The 19,715-nt window shown below is 37.1% G+C and overlaps 1 protein-coding gene across 5 annotated transcripts in view; it reads left to right on the forward strand.

Annotated features, from left to right (window-relative positions):
* Positions 1-19,715, forward strand: part of GPCPD1 (glycerophosphocholine phosphodiesterase 1) — a 188,837-nt gene that overhangs the window by 48,698 nt on the left and 120,424 nt on the right. For all 5 annotated transcript variants that reach the window (XR_002324264.2, XM_020985406.2, XM_020985418.2 and 2 more), the window contains exons 14-19: positions 5,601-5,643; positions 7,737-7,798; positions 11,406-11,471; positions 12,642-12,778; positions 18,730-18,865; positions 19,084-19,244. Coding sequence is in view for 4 of the 5 variants with exons in the window: in XM_020985406.2 (XP_020841065.1) it covers positions 5,601-5,643; positions 7,737-7,798; positions 11,406-11,471; positions 12,642-12,778; positions 18,730-18,865; positions 19,084-19,244 (605 nt within the window). In the remaining variant the exon portion in view is untranslated. The remainder of the gene's footprint in view (positions 1-5,600; positions 5,644-7,736; positions 7,799-11,405; positions 11,472-12,641; positions 12,779-18,729; positions 18,866-19,083; positions 19,245-19,715) is intronic.

Consider the following 19,715-nt stretch of genomic DNA (forward strand, 5'->3'; position numbering starts at 1 on the left):
AGATGGAAAGATTACACATCGATATCTTTGGTGTCAATGAACTTAAATGGATGGGAATGGGTGAAGGCAGGTGATTATGAGGTATAGTACTATAGGCAAGAATCCCTCAGAAGAAATGGAATAGACCTCATAGTCAATAAAAGAGTGAGAAAAGTAGTATTGGGAGTATAATCAAAAATGACTTGTTGATACCTGGGTAATCCATTCAACATCACAGTAATAACTATGCTGCAACTATGATGCTAAAAGAGGCCAAAGTTGATCAGTTATATGAAGACCTACATCATCTTCTAGAAATAACACCACAAAAAAAAGTTACATTTATTATAGGGGATTGAATGCTAAAGTAGGAAATCAGAAGATAATTGGGATAATGGGCAAGTTTGGCCTTGGAGTACAAAATGAAGCTGGGCAGGGACAAAGAGAATTTTGTTAAGATAATTAGCTGGTCATAGCACTCTTTTTCAACAACCCAAAAGGTTGTGGCTTGCACCAGCTCATCAATATCAAAATCAGATTGATATATTTTATAGCCAAACATAGAGAAGCTCTATACAGTCAGTTAAAACAAGACCTGGAGCTGACTGTGGCTCAGCTCATGAGCTTCTTATTTCAAAATTCATACTTAAATTGATGAAAGTAGGAAAATCCATCACATTCTATAGATATCACCTAAGTAATATCCCTTATGAAGTAGAAGTGATGAATAGATTTAGGGGATTAGATCTGGTAGATCTGGTAGTGCCTGAACATCTATGGCTGGAGATTTGCAGTGTTGTTTAGGATATAGCAGCAAAAAAGATCCTAAATAAAAAGAGCCAGAAAGCAAAATGGCTGTCTGATGATGCTTTACAGATAGCTGAGGAAAGAAGAAAGGGGAAAGGGAAAGATAGAGCTAACTGAATGCAGAATTTCAGAGAACTACAAGGAGAGATAAGATTTTCTTAAATGGCCAATGCAAAGAAAAAGAAGAAAACAATAGAATGGGAAAGATAAGAGATCTCTTCAAGAAAATCAGATATTATGGGAACATTTCATGTAAAAACAGGCATGATATGGGCTTAACAGAAGTAGAATAGATAAAAAGAGGTGTCAAGAATATACAGAACTTTGCAAGAAAGATCTTAACATCATCAATAACTACTATGGTGTAGTTACTGATCTAGAGCCAGGCATCCTGGAGAATGAAGTCCAAGGGGCCTTAGGAAGCATCACTAACAATAAGGCTAATGGAGGTGGTAGCATTCTAACTAAGCTATTTAAAATCCTACAAGATGATGCTATTTAAGTGCTGCATTCAGTAAACCAGCAAGTTTGGAAAACTTAACAGTAGCCACAGGATTGGAAAAGATCAATTTACATCCTAGTCCTAAGGAAAGAATTCCAAGGAATGGTCGAATAAGCAAATAATTGTGCTCATTTCACATGCCAGAAAGATTATGCTTAAGCTTCTACAAGCTAGGCTTCTGTAGTATTTAACTGAGAATTACCACAAGAGCAGGCTGGTTTTCAAAGAGGCAGAGGAACTAGAGACCAAATTACTAACGTTTGCTGGATTGTGGAGAAATCAAGGGAGTTCCAGAAAAACATCTACTTTTGCTTCATTGACTATGCTAAAGCCTTTGTGTGGATCACAACAAAATGTGGCAAGTCCTCAAAGAAATGGGAGTACCAGATCATCTTACAGGTCTCCTGCAGAGCCTGTATGTGGTTCAAGAAGCAACAGTTAGAACTAGCTTGGAACAACTGATTGGTTAAAGATTGGAAAAGGAGTATGACAAGGCTGTATATTGTCACCTTATTTGTTTAACTTACATGCAGAGTACATCATGCAAAATACCAGGCTGAATGAATTAAAAGCCAGAATTAAGGTTGCTGGGAGAAATATCAACAATCTCAGATATGCAGATGATACTACTCTGATAGTAAAAAGCGAAGAGGAAGTAAGAAGCCTGTTGCTGAAGGTGAAAGAAGAGAGTGTAAAAGCTGGCTTGAAACTTAATATAAAAAAACTAAGGTTATGGCAACTGGTCACATCACTTCCCAGCAAGTAGAGGGAGAAGAAATGGAAGCAGTGTCAGATTTTATATTCTTGGGCTCAAAGATAATTGCAGACAGCAACTGCAGCCATGAAATTTTAGAGAGCTTGTTCACTGGAAGGAAAGCTACAGCAAATCTGGGCAACATACTAAAAAGCAGAGATATCACCTTGCCGACAAAGGTCTGCGTAGTCAAAGCTGTGCCTTTTCCAGTATTAATGCATGGCTGTGAGAGTTGGATTACCAGGAAAGATGAGTTTTGAAGAATTGATGCTTTTGAATTGTGGTGCTGGAGAACACTTTTGAGAGTCCCTTGGACAAGGAGATCAAATCTGTCAATACTTACAGAAATTAATTCAAACTATTCATTGGAGGACAAATGCTAAAGCTGAAGTTCAAATACTTTGGCCACATAATGAGAGGGCAGGGCTCATTGGAAAAGACCTTGATGTTGGGAAAGATTAAAGGCAAAAGGAAAAGGGGACAGGAGAAGATGAGATGAATAGATAATGTTATGGAAATAACAAATACGAGCTTGAACAGACTTTGACCAGCAGTGGAGGATAGAAGGGCCTGGTGTATCATGAAGAGTCAGACATGACTGAACAACTGAATAATAACATATTTCTAAATGTATTCCTTCTCTTTTTCTCTAGCAAAAAGGTATCTATCTAATAAAGAATAAAAAGGGAGGAAAGTCCCCCAAAACTAGCTAATGTGTCGTAAAAGTCATATTTCAATGGCCATCAGTGACCAAGTCTGACAGTGATCATATATGTACCAGAGGGTGTAGTTAGTCTGGGCTTATTAACTTTAATTCATGTAGTACATAGGTGGAAGATGGTAGGATAGCAGGAAACAGTGCATTGAGGAGCTCCCCCCAAACTTCTCCAAACATATCTAGAAAACACACCAGACCAAATCCTGATGGGAAAATCCAGGAAAAAGAGTGAGTCATTTTTCCAGCCCAGTTTGGCATAGCAAGACCAATAGAGAGGCTTGCAGATACTGTGGCAGGTCTGCAGATACTGCAGACCATTCCATGCTTGAAAGCACCTCAATGTGCAGGGAGAGGCTGTGAACTGCAATCAGAAGAGTCCCGGACTCGTATTGAGATATCCCCACACCCATGCCAGGGTGCCATGAGAGGGACAGATGTGAACTGGCAACATTGTTTCCCACTATCCAGTTCCAGATCACAAATTGTGAGCAAATTGACAAGGAAACCTGTGTCCACATGTGTGCATTCTTATCACTGCCCAGCCTTCCTCCACCTGTGGTCTCAGGCACTATACTGAGAGAGGAACAAGTTCTGAAGAAAGCTGCAGCAGTGTAGCTCAGCTTTCACAAGCAAAGAGTATAATTTCCAGCCTCCATTCCAGTTTTAAGTCTGCAGAGGAATAACCAGGGCAGAAATCTGAGACCTAAGGGGACCTGGTAGTTCTGTAACTGAACTTGGCAGACCTTTCCATCTGGCTGACAATGACTGAGTTGAGCAACAAGCTACTGCTCAGTTTCAGACCCAAGTGCAGAACTTACAGACCAAGAGGGCAGCAATTAGATTTTGCCCTGGATCAGACCACTGTGGAATCACTGAAAGATTACAGGTTCTAAGCTTGAGCTGTCGCAGAGATCCTAGAACAACACAATACTCAAGCCTCCAAAAAAGCAGCAACAGTACCAAAACAGACGTTCACTACAGAAGTGCACATATCTTGGCTGTAGCATTAAGTACAAAGTCAGGAAGTGGACTGTAAGAATGAGCAAACAAAAAGGAAATCCTATCATAAAAAGTTATTATGACAGGGATGCTCAAGACACAAACCCAGAAGAAAATAGTCCAAAACATCCACAATCAAAGCTTTAAAGAAAAACACAATTTGGGTACAAACTCAACTAGAATTTCTGTAATAGAGAAGCAGTTAAAACTGTTATTGTCAATGAAATGAGGAAGAGTATGTTTATTATATTGATTTATGGAAATTAATATGATATGAAAGAAAATAAGTTCATAAATATGTATATATGTACATGTTTATACATGTGAATATATAGGTACCCATATTTATGTGTGTGTGTATATGGAGGCCATCTCCAGTCATCCAGATCTATATCTTGCCATTGGACCCAGATGGTTCCAGAGGAGGAAGTGAGGCTGGTGACTTTGCACAGCCTTCCCTCATTTAAATCCAATTCACTTTCAAGTTATGGCATCACCTTCCTGATGTCATAGTCCATAGCCCTGTTCGAGAACGGCGGACAAACAATATATATGTGTGTGTGTGTGTGTGTGTGTGTGTGTGTGTATATGCATATATATGTATAGACATATTTACAGATATGTTGGTGGACTCCTACTGCATTCACATCAATCTCTTTAAATTGCTCCCAGTTTTCTTATCAGAATTATTTCTCTTTGTCTTCAGAATTTCCTTTTTAATATCTTCCCATTCCTCCAGAGCTCACCCCTACTGAATTTCAGTACATGAAATCCCAACTATCCTTTTTCTGAACCTTTTTGAAATCTTCCTCTGTTCCCTAGGGTATGTGTTAAAATTCCTGGGTTTCTTCTCCCTTATCACAGTCTCTAAGAGGGAGGAGCCACTATGTTCTCCCAGGGTTGCTATCATTTGTACTTCACCAACTAGTTCCTTAATGTAGTAAGAATTACATTTAGTTAAAATTTCCTCTCATTCATTCCACTACTTTTTGAATGATGAAATCATTATTTAGTCAAGTCAAATTATTACCTGTACTGTTTTTGGCCCAAGAATTCTAGTAGATATCTGGGTAATTAAGATTTCCCCTTACTGCTAGAACCATGCTTTTGATATGTTTCCTGAATTCATATTTTTCTCTGTCCAGGTATAGCATATCCTAGTGTCAGTATTGCTTCAAATTTTTGCTGATTTATCCACTGAATTTCTTGTTCGGTTTTCCTAACGTCTAGCAGTTGTGAAATGGCTAGCTGGAATTAAGATTCCTTTCAGCTTTTAATATTCTGTGATTCCTTGCATCATAAGCCGTGTCACACAGTGAAGCTAACATCGTATATAGAATTTGCCCTCATAGCTTTAGATTAATAAATATGGAGCTCCAATCAAGTGAGCCAAACGGTGAATGTTTCTTTTTCATTAATTACTTTTGCCTTCTCTGAGCTCATCATATCTGTCATGTAGAAAGCTTAACTACTTACATATATGTTCATACCATGAAAATGTCTTATGTTAGCGTGCAATGTAATTTTTTAGTATATCCCTACCTTTTAAATTACATTTCTGGAAGACCTACAGTTACAATCCATTTCACAGATTAGATTGATGCTCATTCAACACTAACATTTGTAATCAAGGGATGGGGTCTTTGGTTCTAGTTTTATTGCCATTGTATTTGTTAACATTGTTTATAGAATGTATGATTTATTGGAGCTCGGATTATGCACAATTTTGCAAACATTTATGACTTTCTGATTTCTCTATTTTATCTCTTAATCATAAAGCATTATTGCATAGAGATTGATACTTTTAAAAATAACTGTAATTTTTCTTTTGTATTTTCCAGCTGTCTCATGTAACTGCACTAAAATCAAAAGAGTTCTTAAATGGTATGTAGCAGTGTTGAAAAATGGTTTATTTCAAATTAATATTTTTGTTTTGTTTCCAGTTTGAATTAGTATATTCTAAAGTTGATTTTTAAAGATGGAATTTTACATTCTTTATATATCAATCAACGTACTACTGGCAAGAGCAGACATACATTTAATGAAGAACAAAGCTTAACTGTTTCACAGAATCATAGAATATTGGAGTCTTGTAACATTGATATCTTCTGATTATCCTGCTACCTGATTGCTTCTTCTCAGTGTTCTTTTCTGGATCTTCATCCAGGTTATGTCCATTAACCAAGGTTATCCCACAGGGCTATGTCCTAGGCCAGAGGTAGGGAACCTGTGGTCTTGAGGCCACATGTGGCCCTTTAGGTCCTCAAGTGTGGTCCTTTGTCTGAATCCAAACTTCACAGAACAAATCTCCTTATTAAAAGGATTTGTTTTGTAAAACCTGGACTGGGTTAAAAGGCCATACCCAAGGGCCTAGAAGGCCATATGTGGCCTTGGGGCCTCAAGTTCCCCACCCTTGTCTTAGGCCCTCTTCTCTTCTCCCTCTATACTACTTTCCTTGGAGATGTCATCAGTTCCCATGGATTCAATTATCATCTTTATGCTGGTGATTCCCAGATCTTCTTATCCAACCCTAATCTATTTGCTGACCTCCAGTCTTACATCTTCAACTGTCTAATGGATATCTCAAACTGAATGTTTCATAGAGATCTAAAATTCAACATGACCAAAACCAAACTCATTATCTCCCTGTTCCCACCTCCCTGCTATTACTGTTGAGGATACTGCCATCTTTCCAGTCACCCAGGCTTGGAACCTTGGTGTCACCCTTGACTTCTCACTCTCTTTCGCCACTCTTCCCCATATCTAATTAATTGCCACAGCCTGTCAGTTTTACCTTTGTAACATCTCTCGTAAAAGGCTTCTTCTGTCCTCTGACACTGCTATCAACCTGGAGCAGGCCTTTATCAATTCACACTTATAGTATTGCTATAGCCTGCCGATTGGTCTGCGTGCTGCAAGTCTCTCCTGACTTGATTTCTTCTTCTCAGCAGTCAAAATTATCTTCCTAAAATGACCACATCATCCCTACTCAACAAACTCCAGTGGCTCCCTGTGATTTTCAGAATGAAATATAAAATCCTTAATTTGGCATCCAAAACCTTCATAACCCTCCTCCCCAAGTACCTTTTTAATCTTCTTACACCTTACCCTTCCCTGTCCAACACTCTTTGATCCAGTGGCACCAGCCTCTTTGCTGTCCTTAAACAAGCCATTTTATGTTTTGACTCCAGATATTTTCACTGGCAGTCCCTCAAGCCTGAAATACTCTCTCTCCATAACTCTACCTCTTGGCTTCTTGGCTTCCTCTAAATCCCAGCAAAAATTGAACCTTCTATAAAAGGTCTTTTCTCAATCTCCCTTTTTTCTAGTGTTTTCCCACTATTAATTATTTCCAATTTATCTTGCATATATCCTGTTTGTACATAGCTGTTTACATGTTGTCTCCCCCATTAGGTTGTAGGTTCATCAAGAGCAGGGACTGTCTTTCTTCATATCCAGATAATTTGCACAATGCTTGACACTTAGTAGGTACTTATAAATGTTTATTGACTGATTCCACTTAAAAATATATTAAACTACTGAATTTCTTCTAAAATAGCTACAGAAGTTATGCCACAGCAAATACAAGCAGTCATTGAGTCCTGGTGTAATGATCTTTTATATAAACTTACTCATTTGATAGGTGAGGTAACTTAAAATTCAAGTGTCTTAGCTCTATTCCTAGCCCAAAGCTACATGGTGAGTGGTAGAGATGGGACTAGAATCCAGGTTTCCACGCTCTCAGGGCCATATTCTTTTTTTATGACATTGTTCTGCGTCTTCATATACAATTGGATATATGTCAGGTATTAGAATCTATTTTTCATAAATGTTTTAGAAAATAAGGCCTAGGGCTGGGTGGCTGAGTAAATATGCTTGTAAATGAAATGTATTATCCTAGAGTATCTATAGAAAAAGGACTCAGATGTGAGATTTTGTTTCTTATTCATTGATGGAGTTAAAAATTTAATTTTCAGCATCTTTAGCCACAGAAGAAAATTATGTCTCTGAAAATCAACCATTCCCTTCTCTCCAGATGGTAAGTACTTTTCAAAACTTATATTTATAAAATGAATAGCCTCAAAATTTTTATGTTCACTAATTCTTTAGTTGATGTAAAAATAACTTTTTACAATTTTATTTTAATTGTTTTACTTTAAAATGTATGCTTTTGATTCTGTGTTAATCATAATGAAATTTAAATACTAAGCAAGTTCTTGAGGTAAGGGACCTTGTTTAATTTTATAAGCTCAAGTGCAGAGCTCAGACCACTGTAGCTACTTTAGAAATATTTGTTGAATTATTGTTAAAAATAGGTTGATTAGTTTTTTAAATGTGCTGTTTAGTAGCTGAGAAAAAGACTTAAAAATGTTCAGCAGAAATCTATATTCTCTCTGCACGTGATTCACAGATCTGTTTATCTAGACTAAGTCCTCATTATGACCCCACCAACTACTACCTTTTGAATACCTCAAACTGGATATCCCATAGGCATCTCAAACTCAACATGTCCAAAACAAAATTTATTATTATTATCCATTAGACTGTGGACTCCTTGACAGGGACTGTCTTTTGCTTTTCTTTGTATGCCTAGTATTTACACAGTGCCAGCACATAGCAAGTGCTTAATAAGTGTTTACTGACTGACCAATAAGTGTTTATTTATTTTTCCCCTAAACCCTCCCCTCTTCCCAACTTTCTGTTACTACCAAGGGCACCACCATCCTCCCAGTCACCCAGGCTTGAAATTTTGGTGCTACCTTTGATTCCTTAGTCTCACTCAATCCATATAAATAATGTGTTACCAGAACTTGTCTTTTCTACATTCACAGTATGCCTGCTGTATGTTTCCTGTTCCACTCAGCCACTCCCCTAGTTCAGGCCCTCATCACTTCTTGCTTCTGATTGATCTCCTTGACTCGTTTTCCTCCTCAATTTAGTCTATCCTCCACTTAGCTGCCAAAGTGATTTTTCAAAAACGTTAAGTTGGACCACATGAAACCTGACAGCCTCCCAATCAGTAAACTTGAGAAGTTCCTATGACCTTCAGGATCAAGTATAAATGCCTCTCTTTTAACATTTAAAGCTCTTCATAACCTGGACCCTTTTTAACTTTCCAAGTTTCTCATACTTTACTTCCCTCCATGCACTCTACAGCCCAATTTCGTTGATTTGATGTTCTTTGCACACAACACTCCTTCATCTGTTGCTATGCTTTTTACACTGGCTATCTCCCATTTCTGTAATGCTCTCATTTCTCACTGCTGCCTTTTAGTTTCCCTAGCTTCTTTCAAGGCTCAGCTCAGGAGGCATTTCCTAGTTCCCTTCAGGTACCTAGTATTTCCCTCCATATACTCTGGATAGATATTGTTTGTATCTTGTTATTTGTGTGTCATCTACCCCATTAGATTGAATTTCTTCAAGGCAGAGACTTCTTTTCATTTCTTTGTAAAGACCTACACTTATCACGCTGTATAGCACAGAGTAGGTGCTTAATAAATGAGTTTTGACTAGATCTGTTTCAAACATAGACCATTACTTAGGAATTGTAATTCCTATATCTCTTGATTAATTTTTGAGTTATCTTTACACACACACACACACACACACACACACATATCCTTATATGGATCAAATGAGATAGTATGCAAAATGCTTTGCATAACTCTAGTCTCTCTTCAGCATGACAACCCTTTAATTGTTTAGCTATTATATCAACTCAGATCTTCTCTTCTTAGGGTAAACATCCCCATTTTAGTCAATGTAGCCTCATATGGCATATTTCCAAGGTTCTTTGCCTCCCTGGTTGCCCATTACAGAAAATATATATGGGTACTGGTTTTCTATTTTGAAAACTAACAAATTTAGTCAGCAAATTCTATTTAATTTATATTCTCCCTTTGTACATATATATACATATACATATATACATACGTACGATCAAATAAACTTGGAATCCTAAGTGTTAACAATGGTAAGGCAGAGGTGTTTTTTATTATTATTTAATTTTTTTTTTTTGTGGTAATAATAAAGGGCAGTTGCTGGGTAAATGAAGTGAATTGGCAGTAAGGCTCAAGAGTTGGCATAGAAGGGTATAATTGAATTAGTGGGTACAATATTCCTGAGTTATTAGAGGGAAATACAGGCAGGTATGAATAGTTGTGGGTTTTGGTAACTGAGGTCGGTATAGTTAAATGATAACAAAAATAGTAGTGAATATTTTTTTTTAATGGAGATTGCTGCTGATTTTCTTAAGTGGCCTTGATGCTACTTTTAAAATCTTTTTGCTTAACTCAGTTTACTTCAGCAAATATTTATTAAATACCTATTAAGTGCAAGGTATTGTGCTAGATGCTCATGGTAACAACAGTAATAGCTAGGATTTATGTAATGCGTTAAGGTTTTTGAAGTGTCTTGTGTGAACTAGTTCCCACTCTAAGAGCTTACAGTAAACAGGGTGATATAGCAGAGGCATCTGGGTGGCACAGTGGATAGAATGGATTAGAACACTGGGCCTTCGAGTCAGGAAGCCCTTATTTCAAATCCAGCCTTAGACACTTACTAGCTATATGATCCTGGGCAAGTCACTTAAACTTCTGTTTGGCTCAGTTTTAAAAATAAGTATAATAATAGCATCTGTACCTCCCAGGGTTGTTGTAAGCCTCACATTAGGTAATATTTGTAAAGTGCTTAGCACAGTGCCTGGCACATACCTACTAGGTGTTTAATAAATGTTTTTTCCTCCCCACCCTCTTTCCTGTTTCCCTAACATACATGAGTTAAATAAGTACAAAATAATTTCAGGGGGGAAAGTTAACTAACATCTGGGATGGTAGGAAGGAATCACATTAAAAAGAAGTTGTTGTACCTGAGGTGCATTTTAAAGGAAGTTAAGGTTCTAAGAGATAGAGGTGAATAGGGAACATAAAGTTCAACATAAAAGTCCTTGCTCCTCTGTTGAGACATAAGAGGAAGGAGGTGGCGTAGAAAGTATGAGTAGAATGAATAGGTGCTGTGGAAAATATGATGGAGAGTCAGTTAAGAAGAACTAAAAGGAGTGCCAGATAGCAGTAAGGGCCAAATTGATGTTAGTAGCTTCTGAGTGAAAACAGAGAACGTTGAATTGGTGTTGAGAATAACTTAGGATTTGAATTGGTTTAGCCATGACTGGTGATTGGGCAAGGGTGCAAGGGTTATAGGTCCATGCTAGCCAGCATAATTGATCTGTTATCAGTTAGTCCATTAGGCAGTTAGGTGGCACAGTGGTACAGCATGAAACCTGGAGTCAGGAAGATCGGAGTTCGAAACCAGCCTTAGACGCTGATAAACTGTGACAGTAGACAAGTCACTTAACCTCTCTCTTCCTCAGTTTCATCATCTGTACGATGGAAATCATTGCACCGACACCCTAGTATTGTTGTGAGGATAGATGAGTTATTTATAAAGCTCTTTGCAAACCTTAAAGGCCTATGTTAATGTTTGCTATAATTATATAGACCCAGTAAAAATTGTACTTCCTGAAGCACAAAACTTAAAATAATGTTTTATATTTCTTTATGTTCTTTCTTACAGATTGTCTTTGGTAATAATTATTTTCCTCTTCTTCCTTTATCCTGTACTCCCTCTTTTAAAAAAATCCTTTTTAGGTTTTAGAGGCTTTGCCAGAAGATGTTGGATTTAACATTGAAGTAAAATGGATTTGCCAACAGAGGGTAAGTAATTTCATACCTTGTGTTGTCTTTTGCCTGTATTTGCAAAATTTTAATTACTAATTGTGTAAGTGGAGTTAAAATTTTATTTTAGCATACATAAAACTTATTGAACCTTTTTATCAGTGTACACATTAATATATTGGTATATTAATAACTGTACTTAAAACTTGGCAAATTAACTTACCCTTGTAGCATACTATGATATTAGTGTTAATATCAGGGATGGCCCTAAACAAAGTTTATCTTCAGTTTTCCTCCGGTTCTTTCACTGTAGTTTGACCAAAGCCTGATAACACCTTATCGTTAAACCCTACTTTATTTCTAATCAAAACTTGCCTCTCATATTTTACAAGAGCCTTGCTTTTTATAAGTTGCAGGGCTTGGCAATGAATTAATCACTAACAGATAATTAATTCACTCTCATATTACAAAATACCTTTATTCACTTAAGTGAATGGCAGATCAGATATCATGATATCCAAAGAGATAGATAAACAGGGAGACATTTTGCTCAGTGTAGCTACTTGGCAATCTTCAAACATCAGTTGGTTATTTGATCTACTGTTTATGTAGGGTTGACAGTGGTTATCTTAACTCAGTATTTCTAGAGTTAATGATTTTTCAGTCTTTTTTTGTGTGGATGTACCCTTTTAAAAGATGATATGTTTTCAGCACATTTCAGTACACCCTAGGTTCCTGAAAATGTTTTCAGTATTTCAAATTATTTTAGATAACATTATGTGAGTACTTGGTACATATTAGAGTAAAAATGAGTTAAATAGGGGCATCTAGGTGGCACAGTGGATACAGCACCAGCCCTGAAGTCAGGAGGACTTGAGTTCAAATCCGGCCTCAGACCAAACACTTGACACTCACTTAGCTGTGTGACCCTGGGCAAGTCACTTAACCCCAATTGCCTAAAAAAAAAAAATGAGTTAAATATCAAATGATATCTAAAGTGGGTATTTTGTATAAATGGATAGACATGGTCAGAGTCATTCTGTGTTGTTAAATTTTTTTTAACTTAGCCTTTAAAAAATATAACTTCTCATTTTAAAAAATAATTACAGGTTTTTGTTTAAAATTATTTTATGTAATATTTTTAAGTGAAAACAACTGAACTATTAGGAAATATGAATTGTTCTAATTCAACATACTTTTTTCATCTAGGATGGAATATGGGATGGCAACTTGTCAGCATTTTTTGACATGAACCTGTTCTTGGATATCGTTTTAAAGACTGTTTTAGAAAAGTCTGGAAATAGAAGAATTATATTTTCTTCATTTGATGCAGATATCTGCACAATGTGAGTAACATAATTGTTACATCATAATTTTAATCACAGTTTGTTTTGAGGAGGAAGCTTAAACGTCTTTGTATCTGGTCTTCCTTCTCTGTTCCTCCACATTACCACAATTCTTTTTGCTTTGGGGAAACAAACACAAATGGAAACAGACAAAAGACAGGAGGAATGGAGAATGAGTAAGTAGAATTAAAATCACCAGAAAAAGACAGTGTAGTTCTTCTTTTTATTTCTTAGCTTCCATATCAGTAATGATCCAAATATAAGATGAGATGAAGAAAATAAGAATTGTAGCATGGAAAAGAGAAGATTTAGAAAAGACATGATTATTATCTTTTAGTATTTCAAGCTGGCACACAGAAAAGGAATGAAGACTTACTCTGTTTAGACTGAAAGGAAAGAAGTAGGAGTAGTAATAGGTGAAAGATGCAAAAAGTTCCTGTGTTCCCTTCTTCACCCACCCCCCAAAAAATATCTGGCTTGAACAAAACCTGAGGATGCCTACTGGTAGTACTATTTTTCACATATACCTAAATATACTCCCTTTTAAAAGAGATTTCATTTTGGGAATGTGGCTACAGTGGGAGTAATAGATTAGAATGTGTGAAGATCACAGTGAGGAAAAGAGTAGGTTTAGGAGGAGTGAAGTGAGGAGAAGGAGATATATAAGATAGAATATTGTGATGAAAGAAGAGCATTTCAGCATTCAAGAATATAGAAGTGGTAGTTAATGATGGTGAGATCTAAGATATGATTCAGGGGTGGCTGAGGTTGAGTAAAGATATATTCGTGAGGTCAGGATGTTCAAGGGGACGTTAGTATGTATATTGAAGACTTCAAGTTTGAGGACAAGGGTAGGGGTAGAAAGGAAGACTGTGAGCCATTTATTAAACTGCTTAATAAAGGAAAGAGAAGTAATTCTCAATCTCATAGATCACTTGAGCAAAGATTTGGATAGGATGATGTAGGTGGATTGGGTTATATTATTTAGAAATCAATTAAAGGCAACAAGGGCACTTTTAAAATACTGAATGAAGTCAGTCTCAAATTGTGAAATTTTCCCTTGTGATCATATTTTTCCTTATCTTCTCTATTCCATACCTATACATCTTCACCTGTCTTTTCTTGCTTTGTTACAATCTCTGAGAAAAAGGTAGCCCTTCCTATAAAGACCCACCCCTCAATTTGTATCCCTAATGTCGTCTTCTCCAGCCTCTTGCTAGAGCTTGCTTTACTGATTAGTCATTTTATTTAGTCCATTGCATTATCTCAAGTGATCAGTCTATCTCTTTTCTTTTCACAGCTAACTTGCTAGAGAGTCTTCTTTTCTCCCTTGTTTAAGCTGCCTACCGCCTACTCATTTTTCAGCTCTTTCCATTCTGATTTCTGGGAATTATTCCTTCCAAGAAATATCTTAACTTCTAGATACTTTTTCTCTCCTTTCTGTCCCTTATCTCTCTGCAGCTTTAGATCATTCTTTTTCAGGAACCTTCATTAGTTCATCATTCCTAAGAAAGTGTATCCTCTAAGGTTCTGCTCTGGCGTACTCTTTCTTTTCTCTTGGTGATTTAACAAGTTCCATTGGTTCAGTTGTCATTTCTGTGTAGTCAGTCCTAAATATAACTATCCCTTATTAATTTCTTTGAATTCTGTCTCTGAATTACCAGTTGCTTGCTAGCTGGTTACAGACTATTCCATTGGCATTTCAAATTTGCAATGTCCAAAATGAAACTAATCACCTCTCCCCCTAAATCTCACCTCTTCCCAAAACTATTTTTGGTGAAGATCTTTAGCCATGTAGGTTCATATCTTCTTAGTCACCCTTAATACTTCTTTCTCATACACTTCACATACCCACTTAGAGGATTTCAGAGTTGGATAGGACCTTAGTGGCCATTAAGTGCAAACATACCTAACCAACCAAACAACAGTCATTAAGTACTTACTTTGTACTAGGAACTGTGCAAAGTGCTGTCAAAAATTTCCTCTATATATCCCTGATAAATAGTACTCTAGGCTTTGCTTGAAAGGCCTACAGTGAAGAATTTGCTACCTTATATGAGACAAACCATTTAACTTTTCGATAGATCTAATTGTCAAAATGTTTTTCCTTATACCAAGCCTAAAGTGCCTACTTTTTGCATCTTTCACCTATTGCTCCTACTTCTTTCCTTTCAGTCTAAACAGAGTAAGTCTTCATTCCTTTTCTGTGTGCCAGCTTGAAATACTAAAAGATAATAATCATGTCTTTTCTAAATCTTCTCTTCTCCATGCTACGATTCTTATTTTCTTCATTTCATCTACATTTCCATCATCTGATCTGATCAATATGTGGATCTCAAGGTGCTTCACAAATTTTAGGTGCCCTTCTAGATACTCTCTGGCTTACTGATGTCCAAATGAAAATATACTCCACATACGGTCTGACCGGGGGAGAATGTAGCAGTTCTTATGCCTCCTTAGTCCTAGAAACTTTCCGTTTCTTAATGTAGCCTAAGATTACATTAACTTTTTCAATAGCCTTATCGCATAGTTGTCTCATTGAACTTATGATTCACTGAAATCTCACATAGGTGTGCATAGAGCATGGGGAAGGAAAAGGGCCAGTGTATGAGCTATGAATGTGCCAGCATATTCCACTTGTACTCTGCGCATGCCTGTACCCTCTGATCTTTTTCAAACAAGTGTATATAACGACATCTCTCTTATATTTATGAAATTAATTTTTTTTTAACCTGATTTAATTCAACAAGCAATTTGGGATATGAAAAGAAAAAATGCCAGACTTCCTTCACTCAAGAAAGAAGTAGTCTGTAGGGGAAGGGAAGAACAATAGGAAGGCCCAAGACAGAGCCCCTGCATAAAGGGTGACACATGGATTACAGATCAACAAATTGGACCAGAACAATGTCTAAATAACCCAGAGGGGAGAGCATCAAGGAAGAGGGGGGTTATTAATAATGTCAGATGGTACAGAAAGACCATGAAGGATGAGACTTAAAAAAGGTCATCGTATTTAGCAGTGAAGATATCACTGGTAACTCTAGAGGACAGTTTTAGTTAAGTAGTGTAGTCATAAACTGGAATGGAGAAAAAATTGAGTCGCAGAGTGTAGGTAGTAGGAGGCTTAAACATATATATTAATTCTCCTTCAAACACTAACCGCTCAGTGACTCAACCTATTCACTTTCCATGAGCTGTTCCTCCACTCCATTTTAGTGACACACACAGCACAAAGATGGTCATATTCATCCACAGATGTACCACCTCCATGTTCAAGATTGAAATTGCCTTTTGTTTTTCAGTTGTTTCAGTTACATCCAACTTTTCATGACTTCCATTTGGGCTTTTCTTGGCAAAGATATTGGAATGATTTGCCATTTCCTTCTCTAGCTCATTTTGCAGATGACAAAACTGAGGCAAACAGGATTAAATGACTTGCCCAGGGTCCTACAGCTAGTAAGTATCTGAGGCCAGATTTGAACTCAGGAACATAAGTCTTTTTGACTTCCGGCCTGGTGCTCTATCTACTATGTCATCTAGATAGCCCCATATCCCATTATTTGACCATAATCTATTGGCTTTTCACCTGTCTTCACCCGCACCATAATTTCCAATCCCTTGTCCCCTCAATTTTCTCCTAGACCATCTCTTCTGTATTAGCCACTCTCTCCTCTTCATCTTAACTCCTTAATTAACCAATTCACTTCTACGCTCTCATCTTCTTTTGAATCTCTAGCCCTCTTATCATATCATAGATTATACCCAGCCAAGCCCCAGCCTTGAATCACTCCCACTATTCACTGCTTTTGCTCCCACACACATGATGCTGAATAAAAGTGGAGAAAACCATTCTGACTGGGTCCACTACAGATGTATGGAATGTAATGTCAGCTGGGCCCTCACTGTTGCTAGGCAATTGTACCATACCTCCCTTATCAGCTCACTGTTCTACTTTTCATAATGGCTCTTCTAAACTTCATCCCTCCTCAAACTTTCCATGACTGCTCCTTTACCTACCTTCTCATCTGAGATCCTTCTCTCATGTTTTCTTAAAAAAAAAATTGAGGGCATTCTCTTTTAGCTCTTCTCCCCTCTTCCTCATCTCCTACCACTCAAGTGCCTCCTTCCACTTTCTCCTCCTTCACCTGTGTCTCACATGATGTATTGACCTTACTCTTACCAAGGCTAACCCCTCTACTTATTCAAGTGATCCCATTCTGTCCTGTCTTCTCTAATTGATCGCCCCCTCTGTTAGCCCCACTCTTTCACTTATTTTCAGACTTCCCTTGTCCACTGGCTCACTTTTTATAGCCTACAAATACGCCCATGTCACACCTATCTTGAAAAAATCCTCATCTGATCTGTCCAGCCCCACGTATTAACCTATTTCTCTTCTGCCCTTTGAAGCTAAACTCAAAAAGGCCATCTACAATAGGTGCCTTTACTCTTAACCCTTTATAATCTCTTAATTTTATCATTTCACTCAAACTGCTCTCTCTGAAGTTAATAATGATTTATTAGTTTCCAAAACCAGGCCTTTTCTCACTCCTTATTCTCCTTGACCACTCTACAGCCTTTGACACTATTGATCACTCCCTTCTCCTTGATGCTCTTTTCTCATGGTGATCTTCTTCTTGATACTTTCTTTTCTCTAGGTTTATGGGATACCACTCCCTGATTCTTCTCTTACCTATCTAACCATTTTATGTCTCCTTTGCCAGATTCTCATTCAGATCACACCTTCTAATCAGAAGTGTTCTTTTGGGTTTTCTCCTGGGTCCTTTACTCTTCTCCCTCTGTACTACTTCATTTGGTGATCTCATCAGCTTCCATGGATTTAATTACCTTCTCTATGCTGATGATTTTCAAATTTGTGTATCCTGCTTCAATCTCTTGCTTATCTCCATTCTCACACCAACTGCCGTTCAGATATGTTGAACTGGAGGTCAAGTAGATGTTTTAAACTCAAGCCATAATACCCCACCCTTCCACCCTCTGTTATTGTAGAGGGCAACACCGTCCTCCCAGTTCCTCAGGCTTGCAACCTCGAAGTCATCCTTGATTCCTCCCTGTCTCTTACTCCCCATATCCAAGCTGTTGCCAAGGCCAGTGATTTCACCTTTACAGTGTAGGTCTGACCATATCACCATCCCCCTTTGCATCACCCCCCTCCCAAAAAAAACCCCAAAAACACTGCAGTGTCTGGTTCCTTATTGTCTCCAAGATCAAGTACAAAATGTTCAGATTATTAAGGCCCATCTAAACCTAGTCCATTCCTACTTTTCTAGTCTTCTTATGTTTTACTTCCCAACATGTACTCTTCAATCCAATGACACTGACCTGGCTGTTTCAAAAACAAGACATTTTATCTGTCAGCTCTGGGCATATTCTCTGGCTGTTTCCCTTGCCTGGAGCACCCTCTCTCCTGTGTTCATGACTGCTTGAACTGCCTGACTTCCTTTATGTCCCAATGAAAATCCCACCTTCTACAGGAAGCCTTCCTCAACCTCTCTTAATTGTAGGGTCTTCCCACTGTTAATTATTTCCTATTTTGTGTATAGCTTGCTTTGTGTATATTGGTTTACGTATTGTCTCCCCTGTTAGATTGTAAGCTTCTTGAGAACAGAGACTCTCTTTTGCCTCTTTTTGTGTCCCCAGAATGTAGCATAGTGCCTTGTGTATACTAGGTGCTTAACAAATGTTTATTGATTGATTAATTAACATTATTATTAATTAACATTAATTAATTAATGAACAAATTAATAGACTATTAAAATAGTCCAGTCAAGAGAGAAGAGATGAAGGCTATATATTAATGTATGAGTAGAAAGAGGGACCAGTGCAAAAGATGTTGTTTTGCAGCTTGAAGATATTGTCAAGTACCCTTTTTGTTTTCTTACTTTCCAATCAAGATATCTTAATACTTGATAAATATTAAATATCTGTTACAGGATTCGACACAAGCAAAACAAATATCCTGTTTTGTTTTTAACTCAAGGAAAATCTAATGCTTATCCTGAACTCATGGATCTAAGATCTAGGACAACTTCCATTGCAATGAGTTTTGCACAGTTTGAAAATTTGCTGGTAAGTTATGATTCATTTTTAGGAGGACTGAAAGAGAAAAAAACTTAAGTTAAAATAATCCCAATTTAATTTAACTCTGACTGGAAAGTAGTAGAATGAGTGTAATTGGGATTTATATTATACAATTCAAGTAGAAAAAATTACCCATGAAGATTTAAAAGTATAATGAATGGTTATATTTAATATTTCTTATTATTAACTGGGGATTTTCTTTCTAGGGGATAAATGCACATAGTGAAGACCTCCTTAGAAATCCATCATATATCGAGGAAGCAAAGTCTAAGGGTTTAATAATATTCTGTTGGGGTGAAGATACCAATGATCCTGACAACAGAAGGAAGCTGAGAGAATTAGGTGTTCACGGCCTAATCTATGACAGGTATTATGTGTTTTGTGAAAAAATTCCCCTGTAACTTAGTAATAGTTTTACATATAAAAAGTATGTTAAAAAGTACAATTAAGTATATTTTTATTCTGAGATATATTAAATATCTTTTGTGGTCATTGTACCATAGCTAGAATAAAATATTCTACCTATGAAGAGAGTTGTCTAATCAAATGAAGATTAAATATGAATTGGGGAGGATATTATTTAACTTGCTTTTTATATTTGCTGCATATGTACACACATATACGCATACATATATACATATACACACAAACGTGTGTGTGTGTGTGTGTGTGTGTGTGAATTTAGATTCTACTGATATGAAAGTCCAGAACTGTTTCCAGTACTTCAGTCAATGCAGCACAATGGAAATTAAGAGAGGAAAAAGTGTAATAAACTAGTGGAAAGTCAGCAGTGTCATGTTTGATATGCCAAGAAGGCTGCTTAAGAAAGAATAAAGTT

The sequence above is a fragment of the Phascolarctos cinereus genome, unplaced genomic scaffold, assembly GCF_003287225.1.
Source record: "Phascolarctos cinereus isolate Bilbo 61053 unplaced genomic scaffold, phaCin_HiC Scaffold_2;HRSCAF=192, whole genome shotgun sequence".
NCBI lineage: Eukaryota > Metazoa > Chordata > Mammalia > Diprotodontia > Phascolarctidae > Phascolarctos > Phascolarctos cinereus.